The 19,345-nt window shown below is 40.4% G+C and overlaps 1 protein-coding gene across 1 annotated transcript in view; it reads left to right on the top strand.

The window, feature by feature from the left end:
* LOC128653290 (amine oxidase [flavin-containing]) overlaps positions 1 to 19,345 on the top strand; it is a 372,917-nt gene that overhangs the window by 343,163 nt on the left and 10,409 nt on the right. Inside the window, exons 11-12 of the mRNA XM_053706494.1 lie at positions 7,620 to 7,677; positions 18,115 to 18,212. Of these exons, the coding sequence (XP_053562469.1) occupies positions 7,620 to 7,677; positions 18,115 to 18,212 (156 nt within the window). The remainder of the gene's footprint in view (positions 1 to 7,619; positions 7,678 to 18,114; positions 18,213 to 19,345) is intronic.

Raw genomic sequence — 19,345 nt, 5'->3', positions numbered from 1 at the left:
GCGGCCCATTGCTGGATCACTTCTGGGAGCTAGCTGAGACCATCTGGCAAGTAAATAATATTTACCAGTAGTCAATTTCTACTTAAAGCTAATTAGGGACAGACATGTACATCTACACTAAAGCTAAAATTAACTTTACAAGCTACCTAATTAACCCCTTCACTGCTGGGCATAATACGAGTGTGGGGCACAGCGGCATTTAGCAGCCTTCTAATTACCAAAAAGTAATGCCAAAGGCATAAATGTCTGCTATTTCTGAACAAAGGGGATCCCAGAGAAGCATTTACAACCATTTGTGCCATGATTGTTTGTAAATAATTTCAGTGAGAAACCTAAAGTTTGTGAAAAAGTTAACGATTTTTTTTATTTAATCGCATTTGGCGGTGAAATGGTGGCATGAAATATACCAAAATGGGCCTAGATCAATACTTTGGGTTGTCTACTAAAAAAAAATATATACATGTCAAGGGATATTAAGGGATTCCTGACAGATATCAGTGTTACAATGTAACTATCACTAATTTAAAAAAAAAAAAAAATGGTTTGGAAATAGCAAAGTGCTACTTGTATTTATTGCCCTATAACTTGCAAAAAAGCAAAAAACTTGTAAACATTGGGTATTTCTAAACTCAGGACAAAATTTAGAAACTATTTAGCATGGGTGTTATTTGGTGGTTGTAGATGTGTAACCCATTTTGGGGGTCAAAGTTAGAAAACGTGTGATTTTTTAAATTTGTTCATTATAAAGTATTTTATAATGTTTTATAGTAAATTATAAGATATGACGAAAATAATGGTTTCTTTAGAAAGTGGTTGAGAGCGCGCGGGGGGGGGGGGCAGGCGGGAAAGTGCACGTGCTAGTACTTTAAAATAAAATTACATTGAAGGTGATAGGATGAAGGGAGAGGGAAGGGGGGTTAATAAATGTTAAGAAAGGGATCTGGGAGGGGGTAGGCTATTGAAGGGGGGGGGGCAGCTACACTACAGAAAATTGTCTTTTTTGCCAAAAAAAACAACACTTTTTTTCTTAGCAAACTGGGTACTGGGTAAGAGAGCTGTTTGGGGGGGATCAGGGAGGTTGGGGGCTAAGGAGGGATCCAACGCTGGAGAATAAATAAATAATAATAAAAAAAAAAATATATATATATATATATATATATATAAAAAGCTTTTTATTTTAGTACTGGCAGACTTTCTGCCAGTACTTAAGATGGCGGTGACAATTGTGAGGTGGGGGAGGGAAGAGAGCTATTTGAGGGGGGTCAAGGAGGGATCAGGGGGTGGTATATGGCAGGTCTGATCTCTACACTAAAGCTAAAATTAACTTTACAAGCTACCTAATTAACCCCTTCACTGCTGGGCATAATACGAGTGTGGGGCACAGCGGCATTTAGCAGCCTTCTAATTACCAAAAAGTAATGCCAAAGGCATAAATGTCTGCTATTTCTGAACAAAGGGGATCCCAGAGAAGCATTTACAACCATTTGTGCCATAATTGTTTGTAAATAATTTCAGTGAGAAACCTAAAGTTTGTGAAAAAGTTAACGATTTTTTTTATTTAATCGCATTTGGCGGTGAAATGGTGGCATGAAATATACCAAAATGGGCCTAGATCAATACTTTGGGTTGTCTACTAAAAAAAAATATATACACGTCAAGGGATATTAAGGGATTCCTGACAGATATCAGTGTTACAATGTAACTATCACTAATATAAAAAAAAAAAAAAAAAAAAATGGTTTGGAAATAGCAAAGTGCTACTTGTATTTATTGCCCTATAACTTGCAAAAAAGCAAAAAACTTGTAAACTTTGGGTATTTCTAAACTCAGGACAAAATTTAGAAACTATTTAGCATGGGTGTTATTTGGTGGTTGTAGATGTGTAACACATTTTGGGGGTCAAAGTTAGAAAAAGTGTGTTTTTTTAAATTTGTTCATTATAAAGTATTTTATAATGTTTTATAGAAAATTATAAGATATGACGAAAATAATGGTTTCTTTAGAAAGTCCATTTAATGGCGAGAAAAACTGTATATAATATGTGCGGGTACAGTAAATGAGCAAGAGGAAAATTACAGCTAAACACAAACACTGCAGAAATGTAAAAATAGCCCTGGTCCCAAACGGTAAGAAACTTGAAAAGTGCTGTGGTGACTAAGGGGTTAAAATATTTCTTCTTAATAATATGAGGAGAGTCCACGGCGTCATTCCTTACTTGTGGGAAATACTGAACCTGGCCACCAGGAGGAGGCAAAGACACCCCAGCCAAAGGCTTAAATACCTCCCCCACTTCCCTCATCCCCCAGTCATTCTTTGCCTTTTGTCACAGGAGGTTGGCAAAGAAGTGTCAGAAGATACAGCGTAGTTCCTTATGAAGGGTATCTACCCTTTGGAATGGGACTGGAGTTTTAAGTAGTCTTGTCAACCTCTCAGTGAGAGCATTGACGAATGTTAGAGTCTGGAGATGCAGGGAGAGTATTTCTGCAAACCCATCCAGACTCGTGTTAACAGCTTCTTAAGCAATCAGTGTTGACGAGTTTCACTGCCTGCTTTTTCACTCAAGTACATGTCAGGAGCGATGCTACAAGACTGTCAAACTTGAGAGGTTGTGCTTCTGTTCCACAGCATAGATTCCGGTTAGATTGTTTCATTTTATACATTTATGATAACGCAGGGTCACATTGTGGCTCCTTTTATCTGTATGGAATCAAGGGTTAATATCTCCGGAAGGGGATTATTGAACAGGGGGGATTAATTACGTAATGTAAATATTGTGTTTATGCTGCGACATGTGTGAGATGAGGCTCAGGCTGATGTTGGAACGTACAGGTTTCACTTTCATTTTGATTAGCTATGCAGCCTGTTAGTCTTGGTGCGCTTTTAGCTGCAGCAGGGGCGGTCCTGCGTGGCGCGCCACGTGACCGGGTGTGGTCACATTGATCTTCTCTTCTTCCTGACCGTGCGGTTTACTGGAGACAAAGAGGTTTCTCTTATGGGCCTGGGTCATAGGCGGTGGTGAGTGCCCCAGCCATTGGGGGTATAAAGGTGCCTTTTTACTACAGTATAAGAAGATAAAAACTAAGGGACAATTTTCTAATTGTCGTTCCTTTCGTTCGGATAAATCCCAACGTCAGCAACCCTCTGCAAAGCCTGAGCAGTCCAAGGGAACTTGGAAGCCGAATCAGTCCTGAAATAAATCAAAGCAGAACAAGAAGCCCGCCGAGTCAAAGTCGGCATGAAGGGGCGGCCCCCGATCCGGCTCAGGATCTGGTAGGGGGCAGACTGTCACTCTTTTCAGAAGCTTGGTTTGGGGACGTGCAAGACCCGTGGGTCCTGGAAGTCATCGCTCAGGGATACAGGATAGGTTTCGTCAAGACCAGAAAAGAGGGAAGCTTTTCTAGGGTGCATGAGGGATCTCTCCTCCATGGGGGTCATTGTACCGGTACCGCCAGTGGAGAGAGGTCTGGGCTACTACTCAAACATCTTTGTGGTCCCAAAGAAGGAGGGTACTTTTCGCCCGATTCTGGACCTAAATTGTTTGAACAAATTCCTATCTGTTACCTCGTTCAAGATGGAGACAATAAGGTCCATTCTTCCCTTAGTTCAGGAAGGACAGTCCATGACCACGATAGACCTGAAGGATGCCTACCTTCACGTTCCTATTCACAGGGAACATGTCAAGTTCCTAAGATTTGCGTTCCTGGACCAACGCTTCCAGTTTATTGCACTTCTGTTTAGTCTAGCTACTGCCTTCTTTCTTTTCGTGGTATCCTTTGCTGAAGAGTTAGGTTGATAGGAGTTTAGGAGTGTGCACATGTCTTTGCAACTATGTTTAACATTGCTAGAAAAAATGTTGCACACATTGCTGCCAGATTACTAAAGAAACGTGCACACTCCTAAACTCACCTAGGATTACTTTTTAAGAAAAAGATACAAAGAGAAGTAAGCAGAATTGATAATGTAATTAAATTGTAAAGTTTTTTAAAACTTCATAATCTATCCAATCCATTTAAGTTTCATTTTGACTTTACTTTCCCTTTAAAAAATGAAATTCATAAGTTGGTGAGAGTCCACGAGCAAAGAACCCCAAACACCAAGAGCTCTTGAACCCTGCCACATCCCTGCACAACTCAGTTTTGTTCTTTGCCTCCCGGGAGTAGGTGAGGATTTGAGATGAATTTAATTCTACGTGGACAGGGGTGCTCATACCTATGTGAGACCCATTGGCCCCTCCTTCTCAACATTCCTTGTACTAAGGGGTATAGGAGTACTGGGTAGGGACAAAGTATTTCCTTATGGGATTTCAGTCACATGCCTTCCACAGGTGTTGCAGAGGGTGGTCCTTAGCCTCCTCCTGTTGGGTCATCGTTGTACTCCTCTCCAATATCCTCTGCTGTTACCTTCACAGTACTGGATGGGCTTTCAACTGGGAACAGCTTTCTTTAGCTGGTAGATTCAGGGGAAGGGGTGCCATTGAGGTAAAACACAGAGCACTCACATAGCCCACAGGCGATTTCTAGATACGCTCTAAAATATACTCTAAAGTATAGCATAGCAAGGGGACAGAGGTATTTCACACAATATCCTGAATCTCCTGAGGGTTATTACCAATTCAAGAACATTTTTCAGGGAATGGCTAATTCTGGTACACCTTTTTGTGCCCCTTCCACAGTTTAATTAGATGTATCCTTTACCTGCAATGCATATGGACCTTAGGGTTGATGCTGCTAATCGTACTACCTGTCCTTTTGAGGATATTAACCTCTTAAAGGAATAATCTAGTCAAAATTACACTTTTACATGATTTAGATAGAGCACACAATTTTAAGCAACTTTCTAATTTACTCCTATTTCCAATTTTTCTTTGTTCTCTTTGTATCTTTTTTTGAAAAAGGGAGAATGTAAGCCCATTTTTGGTTCTGTAAATACATATGTACACATATAAATACATATGTACAAACATATATATATATATATATATATATATATATATATATACTGTATATATATATACAGTATATATTCCCCAATAATTTTTATTAGATGGTGTAACTGTTCTTTGTAATGTATTTGTGATTTGTTCTGTGACACTTTAAACAGTTAACCAGAGCTTTGAGGTCACTCTAACCCGTGTGCATTAACTTCAATTGCGCTCAAGCAGTCACGTTTACTTTAAACTTGTAATACGAGCAAAAAAACAGATGCTCGCAAACACCAGCGTAGCTTTTAGTGCTCCACTCATAATCTAGCCATTAATGTCCAATTCTCTTCTGTGGCTAGTTCCACAGGGCCAGAAACTATTTTCTCAAGGTCCTCTATTTTACCAGGATCTACAATCTCTAAATTTCAAGGTGTGTAGGTTGAACTTCTAATTTTGAAACACAAAAGGGATATCTGATTCTGTAGTTACCACTTTTGGGCAAGCCGGTATTGCTGTATCTAGGGATATTTATCACAATTTCTGTAAAATTTAATTTTCTTGATGGCATACCTTAAGAATTCCAAAACTCCTTCAGTTTATTTTTGAGGACTAAGATATGGTTTTTCAGCAGTTCCTTATTAGACACCATTTCTGCTTTTTCTGTTTTTATATCACATAAACATAGGCAAGTTACCTGATATTCCTTACACACGCTTTTGGTCAGGATTATACCTGTTTTAGCGCCAAGTTTTATTTCTCTTAGCAATTTCCTCAGCTAGGAGAGGTTCAGAGTTTTCAGTTCTATTTTGTGCATCCCCTTTTCGGTTTTATGAACCCAATGTGTGTTTTTTACTGAGTTTTGTTTCTTCTGACAATATAAATCAGGATATGGTAGTTACTTCTTTGTGTCCTAATTCTGCGATTTCCAAAAAGAGACTTCTTCATATCCTATATGTAGTTCGGGACCTAAATTATTATTTACGGTCTATTAATAGTTTCAGTCATAGTTCAAGTTGGTTTATCCATTTTTTTTGGTTCTTCTAAAGGACAAACAGCTATTACAGTAGTTTCTTGGTTAGAACAAATGATTCACAGGGCTTGCTTGGTGGTGGGGATGTTGCCCTAAACCTATTGCAACCCTTTCCACTAGACTCCTTTTATAAAATGAAGATTCTATGGAACAGTTTGGAAGGCTGCAACTTGGCCGTCATTAAATGTATACACACTCTCTTTTCATTTGCTATTTTTGCTTTCTTGGAGGCGGCTTTTGCAGGAAAACGTGCTTCAGGCTGCAGTGACTGGCAAATAGGAACTGCCTTTATTCATTGTCCCGCCCATTTTCTCGTGGACGCCACAGCTTGGGTATATGATCCAGCACGTCAAGGCTCATGGACTCTCATCAACTTGTGAAAGAAAACATAATTTATGCTTATTTGACGAAATTCCTATCTTTCATGGTGGTGAGAGTCCACGACACCCGACCCAGTTTAATTTTATTGTTTGATGTTAGCATTTATATGCATTTTTTTATACCCTGCTTTGCCTGCCCTACCTTTCTGTTCACCTTCTCTGTGCTTGCCTATACGTTAAACTGAGTTGTGCAGGAAGGTGGGAGGGTTTAAAAGCGGGAATTCAATCCCCCACATACAGGCTTGTGGACTCCCACAACCATGAAAGAAAGGAATTTATCAGGTAAGCATACATTATATTTTTTGGTCAGATTACAACTTAAGTGCATGATGTACTAATTTGTACATTTGTACTTGGCCCCATGCAATCAGCAATGCTCCATTTGGTATTACAAGTCATTTGTTAAAAAATGTAACCAAACTTGTTTTGCACATACTTAAAAAGGGTCACCCTAATTAGTGTGGTAGCCAAGTTCACCTTGATATTAAAAGCGGATTGTTGTGTGTCCAATGCAAGCAATAATCAACTTTTAATATTACTTTTTAAAAGCTGGTATAAAATGTCACCAAACAGTACTGTTGTCTGCCTAACCCTATTGTAATAAACACCTAAGTCACAAAGTCTGCTAAACATTGTTAACCTGTAAACCTCCACAACTCTCCATTGCAAAAAAATTCACTGCTAAAACCCTCTAACAGCTATTAACACCTAAACTGCCACAGACCCCCTTACAATAACCCCACACTGCTAAAATCACCTAATCGCTATTGACTTTGCCTTGAAATAACAAGATATTTCACACGAGCAAGAGTTTCGTTATGAATGCTGCATACTTTTTTAGGTAAAATAAAATACAAATCATGGCCACGGTCTGCCCCTCTTTCTCTGTTTTCAGTAACATAACTTGCAAATATTGTCTGCTTACAGACATTTACATTAACCATGTTGGAGTTCTTGCAGTTGTAATTGTTTTAGTCCCTTAGAGATAGGGTCTCTTTTCATGTATTGGGCAACTACAAATAGTAATGGCAGGAACCATCACTGATTGTACACTCAGAAAGAAAAAGAAGAATGAAACAAGTCTCACGAGCCCACTACAAGTGCCTATCAGTCTAACCCATAGCCACTATTGTTAACAGTCTATTATAGTTTATTAAAGATAAAAGAAATGTACAGTATATAACCTGTATTCAATAATGTTTTTTTTAATTTGTATCTGTATTTTTTTTTATCAGTTCATTTTTCCTAAATTATTCCTCACTAATGAAATAATCTTCAATCCTTTTAGGAAACGCAAAATCTGTGAACTCTACGCAAAAGTGTTAGACTCAGAAGAAGCCCTACATGTAAGTTTATGAATTTTCATATTTTAGATTGACCTCAGTTTTACATTGAGGTTTTGGATCAGCACAAAAGACCAGGGGAATTCCTTGCTTTAATAGATCTTGGTTTGTACCTTAGTTTAAATGTAGTTGGTCAAGAACAAAATTACGCCTAGATTTAGAGTTCTGCGTTAGCCGTCAAAAACAGCGTTAAGGGGTCCTAACGCTGCTTTTTACCGCCCGCTGGTATTTAGAGTCAGTCAGGAAAGGATCTAACGCTCACTTCCAAGCCGCGACTTTTCCATACCGCAGATCCCCTTACGCCATTTGCGTATCCTATCTTTTTAATGGGATCTTCCTAACGCCGGTATTTAGAGTCTTGGCTGAAGTGAGCGGTAGACCCTCTACCGACAAGACTCCATCCGCAGAAAAAAGTCAGTAGTTAAGAGCTTTCTGGGCTAACGCCGGTTTATAAAGCTCTTAACTACTGTGCTCTAAAGTACACTAACACCAATAAACTACCTATGTACCCCTTAACCGAGGTCCCCCCACATCGCCGCCACTATAATAATTTTTTTTAACCCCTAATCTGCCGAACGCACACCGCCGCCACCTTCATTATCCCTATTTACCCCTAATCTGCTGCCCCTAACATCGCTGACACCTACATAATATTTATTAACCCCTGATCTGCCCCCCCCCCCAACGTTGCCGCTACCTTACCTACACTTATTAACCCCTAATCTGCCGACCGGACCTCGCCGCTACTCTAATAAATGTATTAACCCCTAAACTGCCTCACTCCTGCATCGCAAACCCTATAATAAATAGTGTTAACCCCTAATCTGCCCTCCCTAACATCGCCGACACCTAACTTCAAGTATTAACCCATAATCTGCCGACCGGACCTCGCCGCTACTCTAATAAATGTATTAACCCCTAAAGCTAAGTCTAACCCTAACCCTAACACCCCCCTAAATTAAATATAATTTTAATCTAACGAAATAAATTAAATCTTATTAACTAAAGTATTCCTATTTAAAGCTAAATACTTACCTGTAAAATAAACCCTAATATAGCTACAATATAACAAATAATTATATTGTAGCTATTTTAGGATTTATATTTATTTTACAGGCAACTTTGTATTTATTTTAACTAGGTACAATTAGCTATTAAATAGTTATTAACTATTTAATAGCTACCTAGTTAAAATAATTACAAAATTACCTGTAAAATAAATCCTAACCTAAGTTACAATTAAACCTAACACTACACTATCAATAAATAAATTAAATCAATTAACTACAAGTACCTGATAACAAATACCATAATATCACAAAGCCAAAAAAATGTGAAATAAATGTGATAAAGTAGTGAACAAAAAGTGATTTATAAAGTATACTTTGATGAAAACTAAATACTTATAAAAGTTCATATAAGGATATGTGTGTTCTTCCAAAATCTTCACGCTTCTATTTTCTTTTGATCCTCATATGAAAAGAAAGAAAAAATGCCACATAGCGTAACTCTGTAACCTTTTCAAATGTAGAATGTGTGTATACAATTGCTTACTCACATGAGATGGAGCTATAGCCAAGCTCAGGTTTATGCGCACACCCAATGTTATACTGTTGGGTAAACAGTTGCTTGAACAGGATTTTTGAATAAAAAGGATTTATTTAAAATATAAGTATAAAAAGCGCCACAAGAGCTGCAGAGACCACCACATACAATAGGATCGGCAAAACAATCAAGTAATTGCTCACATTGAGCTTATACACAATACTAGAGACCGTGGTAAGGAGTGCAGAAACTTAACCACACAACCTCCCCCTTAAGAGTCCAGCATATGTTGCTCTCCTTACTGGTGTGCAGATTCTTGGAAGGACGCCAAAGAACAAGAAACAATGTATCCGACGTACGTTTCGCAAAAGAGCTTTTTCCTTGAAAGTCTTCATCCTATCCGGGCAGAAGAGGACATCCGGACCGTATCTTCATCCATCCGACGAGGAGCGGCTCCATCTTCAAGACCTCCGGCGCGGAACATCCTAATTATTCGTTATATTGTAGCTATATTAGGGTTTATTTTACAGGTAAGTATTTAGCTTTAAATAGGAATACTTTAGTTAATAAGATTTAATTTATTTTGTTAGATTAAAATTATATTTAACTTAGGGGGGTGTTAGGGTTAGACTTAGCTTTAGGGGTTAATACATTTATTAGAGTAGCGGCGAGGTCCGGTCAGCAGATTAGGGGTTAATACTTGAAGTTAGGTGTCGGCGATGTTAGGGAGGGCGGATTAGGGGTTAATACTATTTATTATAGGGTTTTTGAGGCGGGAGTGCGGCGGTTTAGGGGTTAATACATTTATTATAGTGGCGGCGAGGTCCGGTCGGCAGATTAGGGGTTAATAAGTGTAGGTAAGGTAGCGGCGACGTTGGGGGGGCAGATTAGGGGTTAATAAATATACTATAGGGGTCGACGGTGTTGTGGGCAGCAGATTAGGGGTACATAGGTATAATGTAGGTTGCGGCGGTGTCCGGAGCGGCAGATTAGGGGTTAATAATAAAATGCAGGGGTCAGCGATAGCGGGGGCGGCAGATTAGAGGTTAATAAGTGTAAGATTAGGGGTGTTTAGACTCGGGGTACATGTTAGGGTGTTAGGTGCAGACTTAGAAAGTGTTTCCCCATAGGAAACAATGGGGCTGCGTTGGGAGCTTAACGCTGCTTTTTTGCAGGTTTTTTTTCATCCCAAACTGCCCCATTGTTTCCTATGGGGGAATCGTGCACGAGCACGTTTTTCCAGCTAGCCGCTACCGTAAGCAACGCTGGTATTGAGAGTTGAAGTGGCAGTAAATATGCCTCTACGCTCCCTTTTTGGAGCCTAACGCAGCCCTTCAGAGAACTCTAGATACCAGCGTTATTTAAAATGTGCGGGGGAAAAAAAACACGCGTAGCTAACGCACCCCTTTGGCCGCAAAACTCTAAATCTAGCCGTTAGTTTTTAAGGCACACTCGAGTTAAAATTAAACTTTCATGATTCTATTACAGGGGATAGAACATGCAATTTTAAACAACTTTCTAATTTACTTCCATTAACAAAATGTGCACAGTGGTTTTATATTTGCAATTTTTGAGTCACCAGCTCCTACTGAGCATGTGCAAGAATTCACAGAATAAACGTATATATGCATTTGTGATTGGCTGATGGCTGTCACATGACACAGAGGGAGTGGAAATAGACATAACTTTTAAATTTGTCAGAAAAAAATCTACTACTCATTTGAAGTTCACACTAAGTGCTATTGCATTTACTTGTTATCATACATTAGTTTATTATGCAAATCTACTGTATTTACTGGTTCTTTAAAATCAATGAAAAATTAAAAAAAAAATCCTCTGCAGCATGTCTAGTGTTTTTTCCACTGAAGTCTGACCCTCTCATTCACTGGGGAGGTTTTCCTGCAACTGTTTGCTCAAACTAGCAGGAAGTGCATGTTTGTGCACATCCCATAAATACGATTGATACTTCTCACATAACTATATATTTCAAGTTATCAAAGATGGAGAGGTTTATTAAAGGGCCATAATACCCAAATGTTTAAACACTTGAAAGTGATGCAGCATAGCTGTAAAAAGCTGACTAGAAAATATCACCTGAACATCTCTATGTAAAAAAGAAAGATATTTTACCTCAAAAGTTCCTCAGTAGCCACCTCCCATTGTAAAGGATTTTTGAAGCAGCATTTTAGTGTGTCTGTCCTAGGACAGCTGAAAGGATGAGCATCGTGCACTCTCATATTATTTCACCAATCAGGTAAAGGAAGCTTACTATGAAATCTCATGAGAGTTAAGTCAAATCTCATGAGATAACAGTAAGAGTTCATGACCTCAGCACTGCTGATGCTGATTGGCTGCTGTTCATTTCTTCATTTTTTTTTTATTTTTACCTGCAGCTGGGAGCAGGTGAAGTATAACTTTTTACACAGAACTAACTCTGCTGAGCTGAGGAGATTGTGAGGTAAAATATCTTCCTTTTTTACATAGAGATGCTCAGGTGAAATTTTCCTGTCAGCTTTTTACAGTTATACTGCATCAGTTTCAAGTGATTTAGCATTTGAGTATTATGTCCCTTTAAATAACTTTTGAAATATGAAACATTTACTAAAATTAGTATTTTTGGAATGAAACAGTGGGACAGACTAGAAGCAAATCGTGTAATATTAACATTTAGATAGCAGTGTAGATCATCATGAGTAATAACAAATGAAATCAAGTAGAATTCTTCCTAACTAACTTGAATTAATGTACAATTTATTTCTTATTTCTCCAACATAGGTGTGTCCGGTCCACGGCGTCATCCTTACTTGTGGGATATTCTCTTCCCCAACAGGAAATGGCAAAGAGCCCAGCAAAGCTGGTCACATGATCCCTCCTAGGCTCCGCCTACCCCAGTCATTCTCTTTGCCGTTGTACAGGCAACATCTCCACGGAGATGGCTTAGAGTTTTTTAGTGTTTAACTGTAGTTTTTCATTATTCAATCAAGAGTTTGTTATTTTCAAATAGTGCTGGTACGTACTATTTACTCAGAAACAGAAAAGAGATGAAGAATTCTGTTTGTATGAGGAAAATGATTTTAGCAACCGTAACTAAAATCCATGGCTGTTCCACACAGGACTGTTGAGAGCAATTAACTTCAGTTGGGGGAACAGTTTGCAGTCCCTTGCTGCTTGAGGTATGACACATTCTAACAAGACGATGTAATGCTGGAAGCTGTCATTTTCCCTATGGGATCCGGTAAGCCATGTTTATTACGATTGTAAATAAGGGCTTCACAAGGGCTTATTTAAACTGTAGACTTTTTCTGGGCTAAATCGATTGATTATTAACACATATTTAGCCTTGAGGAATCATTTTATCTGGGTATTTTGATATAATAATATCGGCAGGCACTGTTTTAGACACCTTATTCTTTAGGGGCTTTCCCAAAGCATAGGCAGAGTCTCATTTTCGCGCCGGTGTTGCGCACTTGTTTTTGAGAGGCATGGCATGCAGTCGCATGTGAGAGGAGCTCTGATACTTATAAAAGACTTCTGAAGGCGTCATTTGGTATCGTATTCCCCTTTGGGTTTGGTTGGGTCTCAGCAAAGCAGATACCAGGGACTGTAAAGGGGTTTAAAGCTTAAAACGGCTCCGGTTCCGTTATTTTAAGGGTTAAAGCTTCCAAAATTGGTGTGCAATATTTTCAAGGCTTTAAGACGCTGTGGTGAAAATTTGGTGAATTTTGAACAATTCCTTCATGTTTTTTCGCAATTGCAGTAATAAAGTGTGTTCAGTTTAAAATTTAAAGTGACAGTAACGGTTTTATTTTAAAACGTTTTTTGTACTTTCTGATCAAGTTTATGCCTGTTTAACATGTCTGAACTACCAGATAGACTGTGTTCTGAATGTGGGGAAGCCAGAATTCCTATTCATTTAAATAAATGTGATTTATGTGATAATGACAATGATGCCCAAGATGATTCCTCAAGTGAGGGGAGTAAGCATGGTACTGCATCATTCCCTCCTTCGTCTACACGAGTCTTGCCCACTCAGGAGGCCCCTAGTACATCTAGCGCGCCAATACTCCTTACTATGCAACAATTAACGGCTGTAATGGATAATTCTGTCAAAAACATTTTAGCCAAAATTAACCCTTGTCAGCGTAAGCGTGGCTGCTCTGTTTTAGTTACTGAAGAGCATGACGACGCTGATATTAATATCTCTGAAGGGCCCCTAACCCAATCTGAGGGGGCCAGGGAGGTTTTGTCTGAGGGAGAAATTACTGATTTAGGGAACATTTCTCAGCAGGCTGAATCTGATGTGATTACATTTAAATTTAAATTGGAACATCTCCGCATTTTGCTTAAGGAGGTATTATCCACTCTGGATGATTGTGAAAATTTAGTCATCCCAGAGAAACTATGTAAAATGGACAAGTTCCTAGAGGTGCCGGGGCTCCCAGAAGCTTTTCCTATACCCAAGCGGGTGGCGGACATTGTTAATAAAGAATGGGAAAGGCCCGGTATTCCTTTCGTCCCTCCCCCCATATTTAAAAAATTGTTTCCTATGGTCGACCCCAGAAAGGACTTATGGCAGTCAGTCCCCAAGGTCGAGGGAGCGGTTTCTACTTTAAACAAACGCACCACTATTCCCATAGAGGATAGTTGTGCTTTCAAAGATCCTATGGATAAAAAATTAGAAGGTTTGCTTAAAAAGATGTTTGTTCAGCAGGGTTACCTTCTACAACCCATTTCATGCATTGTCCCTGTCACTACTGCCGCATATTTCTGGTTTGATGAACTGCTTAAGGTGCTCGATAGTGACTCTCCTCCTTATGAGGAGATTATGGACAGAATCAATGCTCTCAAATTGGCTAATTCTTTCACTCTAGACGCCTCTTTGCAATTGGCTAAGTTAGCGGCTAAGAACTCTGGGTTTGCTATTGTGGCGCGCAGAGCGCTTTGGTTGAAATCTTGGTCGGCTGATGCGTCTTCCAAGAACAAGCTACTAAACATTCCTTTCAAGGGGAAAACGCTGTTTGGTCCTGACTTGAAAGAGATTATCTCTGATATCACTGGGGGTAAGGGCCACGCCCTTCCTCAGGATCGGCCCTTCAAGGCAAAAAATAGACCTAATTTTCGTCCCTTTCGTAAAAACGGACCAGCCCAAGGTGCTACGTCCTCTAAGCAAGAGGGTAATACTTCTCAGGCCAAGCCAGCTTGGAGACCAATGCAAGGCTGGAACAAGGGAAAGCAGGCCAAGAAACCTGCCACTGCTACCAAGACAGCATGAAATATTGGCCCCCGATCCGGGACCGGATCTGGTGGGGGGCAGACTCTCTCTCTTCGCTCAGGCTTGGGCAAGAGATGTTCTGGATCCTTGGGCGCTAGAAATAGTCTCCCAGGGTTATCTTCTGGAATTCAAGGGACTTCCCCCAAGGGGGAGGTTCCACAGGTCGCAGTTGTCTTCAGACCACATAAAAAGACAGGCGTTCTTACATTGTGTAGAAGACCTGTTAAAAATGGGAGTGATTCATCCTGTTCCATTAAGAGAACAAGGGATGGGGTTCTACTCCAATCTGTTCATAGTTCCCAAAAAAGAGGGAACGTTCAGACCAATCCTAGATCTCAAGATCTTAAACAAATTTCTCAAGGTCCCATCGTTCAAGATGGAAACCATTCGAACTATCCTTCCTTCCATCCAGGAAGGTCAATTCATGACCACGGTGGATTTAAAGGATGCGTATCTACATATTCCTATCCACAAGGAACATCATCGGTTCCTAAGGTTTGCATTCCTGGACAAACATTACCAGTTCGTGGCGCTTCCTTTCGGATTAGCCACTGCTCCAAGGATTTTCACAAAGGTACTAGGGTCCCTTCTAGCGGTGCTAAGACCAAGGGGCATTGCAGTAGTACCTTACCTGGACGACATTCTGATTCAAGCGTCGTCCCTTCCTCAAGCAAAGGCTCACACGGACATTGTCCTGGCCTTTCTCAGATCTCACGGCTGGAAAGTGAACGTGGAAAAGAGTTCTCTATCCCCGTCAACAAGGGTTCCCTTCTTGGGAACAATTATAGACTCCTTAGAAATGAGGATCTTTCTAACAGAGGCCAGAAAAACAAAGCTTCTGGACTCTTGTCGGATACTTCATTCCGTTCCTCTTCCTTCCATAGCTCAGTGCATGGAAGTGATCGGGTTGATGGTGGCGGCGATGGACATAGTTCCTTTTGCGCGCATTCATCTAAGACCATTACAACTGTGCATGCTCAGTCAGTGGAATGGGGACTATACAGACTTGTCTCCGAAGATACAAGTAAATCAGAGAACCAGAGGCTCACTCCGTTGGTGGCTGTCCCTGGACAATCTGTCTCAAGGGATGATGTTCCACAGACCAGAGTGGGTCATTGTCACGACCGACGCCAGTCTGATAGGCTGGGGCGCGGTCTGGGGATCCCTGAAAGCTCAGGGTCTTTGGTCTCGGGAAGAATCTCTTCTACCGATAAATATTCTGGAACTGAGAGCGATATTCAATGCTCTCCAGGCCTGGCCCCAGCTTGCGAGGACCAGGTTCATACGGTTTCAATCAGACAACATGACGACTGTTGCGTACATCAACCATCAGGGGGGAACAAGGAGTTCCCTAGCGATGGAAGAAGTAACCAAAATTATTCTTTGGGCGGAGTCTCACTCCTGCCACCTGTCTGCTATCCACATCCCAGGAGTGGAAAATTGGGAAGCGGATTTTCTGAGTCGGCAGACATTGCATCCGGGGGAGTGGGAACTCCATCCGGAAATCTTTGCCCAAGTCACTCACCTGTGGGGCATTCCAGACATGGATCTGATGGCCTCTCGTCAGAACTTCAAAGTTCCTTGCTACGGGGCCAGATCCAGGGATCCCAAGGCGGCTCTAGTGGATGCACTAGTAGCACCTTGGACCTTCAAACTAGCTTATGTGTTCCCGCCATTTCCTCTCATCCCCAGGCTGATAGCCAGGATCAAGCAGGAGAGGGCGTCGGTGATCTTGATAGCTCCTGCGTGGCCACGCAGGACTTGGTATGCAGATCTGGTGAATATGTCATCGGCTCCACCTTGGAAGCTACCTTTGAGACGAGACCTTCTTGTTCAGGGTCCGTTCGAACATCCGAATCTGGTTTCACTCCAGCTGACTGCTTGGAGATTGAACGCTTGATTTTATCGAAGCGAGGATTCTCAGATTCTGTTATCGATACTCTTGTTCAGGCCAGAAAGCCTGTGACTAGAAAGATTTACCATAAACTTTGGAAAAAATATATCTGTTGGTGTGAATCTAAAGGATTCCCTTGGGACAAGGTTAAGATTCCTAGGATTCTATCCTTCCTTCAAGAAGGATTGGAAAAAGGATTATCTGCAAGTTCCCTGAAGGGACAGATTTCTGCCTTGTCGGTATTACTTCACAAAAAGCTGGCAGCTGTGCCAGATGTTCAAGCCTTTGTTCAGGCTCTGGTTAGAATCAAGCCTGTTTACAAACCTTTGACTCCTCCTTGGAGTCTCAATTTAGTTCTTTCAGTTCTTCAGGGGGTTCCGTTTGAACCCTTACATTCCGTTGATATTAAGTTATTATCTTGGAAAGTTTTGTTTTTAGTTGCGATTTCTTCTGCTAGAAGAGTCTCAGAATTATCTGCTCTGCAGTGTTCTCCTCCTTATCTGGTGTTCCATGCAGATAAGGTGGTTTTACGTACTAAACCTGGTTTTCTTCCAAAAGTTGTTTCTAACAAAAACATTAACCAGGAGATTATCGTACCTTCTCTGTGTCCAAAACCAGTTTCAAAGAAGGAACGTTTGTTGCACAATTTGGATGTTGTTCGCGCTCTAAAATTCTATTTTGATGCTACAAAGGATTTTAGACAAACATCTTCCTTGTTTGTTGTTTATTCAGGTAAAAGGAGAGGTCAAAAAGCAACTTCTACCTCTCTCTCTTTTTGGATTAAAAGCATCATCAGATTGGCTTACGAGACTGCCGGACGGCAGCCTCCCGAAAGAATCACAGCTCATTCCACTAGGGCTGTGGCTTCCACATGGGCCTTCAAGAACGAGGCTTCTGTTGATCAGATATGTAGGGCAGCGACTTGGTCTTCACTGCACACTTTTACCAAATTTTACAAGTTTGATACTTTTGCTTCTTCTGAGGCTATTTTTGGGAGAAAGGTTTTGCAAGCCGTGGTGCCTTCCATTTAGGTGACCTGATTTGCTCCCTCCCTTCATCCGTGTCCTAAAGCTTTGGTATTGGTTCCCACAAGTAAGGATGACGCCGTGGACCGGACACACCTATGTTGGAGAAAACAGAATTTATGTTTACCTGATAAATTTCTTTCTCCAACGGTGTGTCCGGTCCACGGCCCGCCCTGGTTTTTTTAATCAGGTCTGATATTTTATTTTCTTTAACTACAGTCACCACGGTACCATATGGTTTCTCCTATGCAAATATTCCTCCTTAACGTCGGTCGAATGACTGGGGTAGGCGGAGCCTAGGAGGGATCATGTGACCAGCTTTGCTGGGCTCTTTGCCATTTCCTGTTGGGGAAGAGAATATCCCACAAGTAAGGATGACGCCGTGGACCGGACACACCGTTGGAGAAAGAAATTTATCAGGTAAACATAAATTCTGTTTTTGTCCTGGCACTTCCCATGGTTTGCAAAAATGTTTTACGACAGTTTTTGTTTTGTGAATAAAGTTTTTGGAATTAGGAAGGGCATTTAAGCGATACATTTTTGCTGTGTTGTTTCTGCCCTGTGGGTCAGCAATTTCACTGGAAGACTAAAAAGCATCAATAGTACATAGTACATAAACTTAATTTATATGCAGTTAATTGTTTTAATTAATACCAAGCCATATGTAAATTTCCCATTTATATTAACGATTCTTTTGGTAATAGCCAGTGCATTATGAAGAAAAGAACTGGTGTGAAGAACAGTACTCTGGAGGCTGCTACACTGCCTATTTCCCTCCTGGAATCATGACACAGTACGGAAGGTAAACATAAGTATCTAACAGGAAATTACTAGATCCAATGAAAATAATATATTTTTAATTGAAATTTTTTAGAAAAATTGATAAAAAGTGTATATAGCATCATCCACTAATAACAAATAGATCTATCATAAATATGTTTAACCCCTTGGCTACACAATAAGGCTGCAACACATGATTTCACAGTTACAGTTAAAGGGACATGATACTTAAATGTTGAAACACTTAAAAGTGATGCAGCATAGCTGTAAAAAGCTGACTAGAAAATATCACGTGAACATCTCTATGTAAAAAGATAGCTATTTTACCTCAAAATGTCCTAAGTATTCACACACCATTGTAAAGGACTTTAAGAAGCCAATCAGTATGCCTGTCCCGGGACTTGCAAGGGAGTGTGCCTCATGCTATTTCCCTATTTAGTTTAAGGAAGTTTACTATGAAATCTCATGAGTTCACAGTAAAAGAGTTCATGACTTCAGCACTGCTGATGCTGATTGGCTGATGTTCATATCTTCCTCTTTTTCTTTTTTAAATGCAGCTGGGCAGTAACTGAAAGATAACTTTTTACAGAACACTTACTCTGGTGAATTGAGGAAATTGTGAGGTAAAATATCTTCCTTTTTTACATAGAGATATTCAAGTGATCTTATCCAAACAAAAGAAAAACCCCAAACAGCGCTCAAACAGCACTTCGTAACTAGTTGTAGTTCTCGACTCATATAATGAACATTTGGACAGTACCTTGAAACTCGAAAGTGGCTCTTCAGCTCGTTTGGCTCGTGCTCCGGTCCCGGTGCTCTCCGGCGTGTGGAGCTCAAGCGAACTTCCGGTTACGGTCTGTCTCCTCCCACATGGGTCCGCACTCTGATACGTCACAATAAGGTACTGTGGCTGTGTCTAAGTAGTGAATAGCTATAGCGTTAGCCCGCAAACCGCCAACAGACTTGCAGGTCTGTATTGAGGAATCAGTAGAAAAACAAAAGAAGGCGAGGCTGGGCAAGCAGAAAAAAATTAAAACGTAACGTTTATTGCCAAAAAGAAGGTAAATAAAATGCAGAAATAGCAAGCAGTATGGTTCAGAATGAGCTTGAGCAGCAGCAATCTTACATGTTTCGGCTCCTGCCTTACTCATAGAC

The sequence above is a fragment of the Bombina bombina genome, chromosome 3 (genome assembly GCF_027579735.1).
Source record: "Bombina bombina isolate aBomBom1 chromosome 3, aBomBom1.pri, whole genome shotgun sequence".
NCBI classification, from domain to species: Eukaryota; Metazoa; Chordata; class Amphibia; order Anura; family Bombinatoridae; genus Bombina; species Bombina bombina.
The sequence above is the reverse complement of the archived record's forward strand: the minus strand, read 5'-3'. Positions and strand labels throughout refer to the sequence as shown.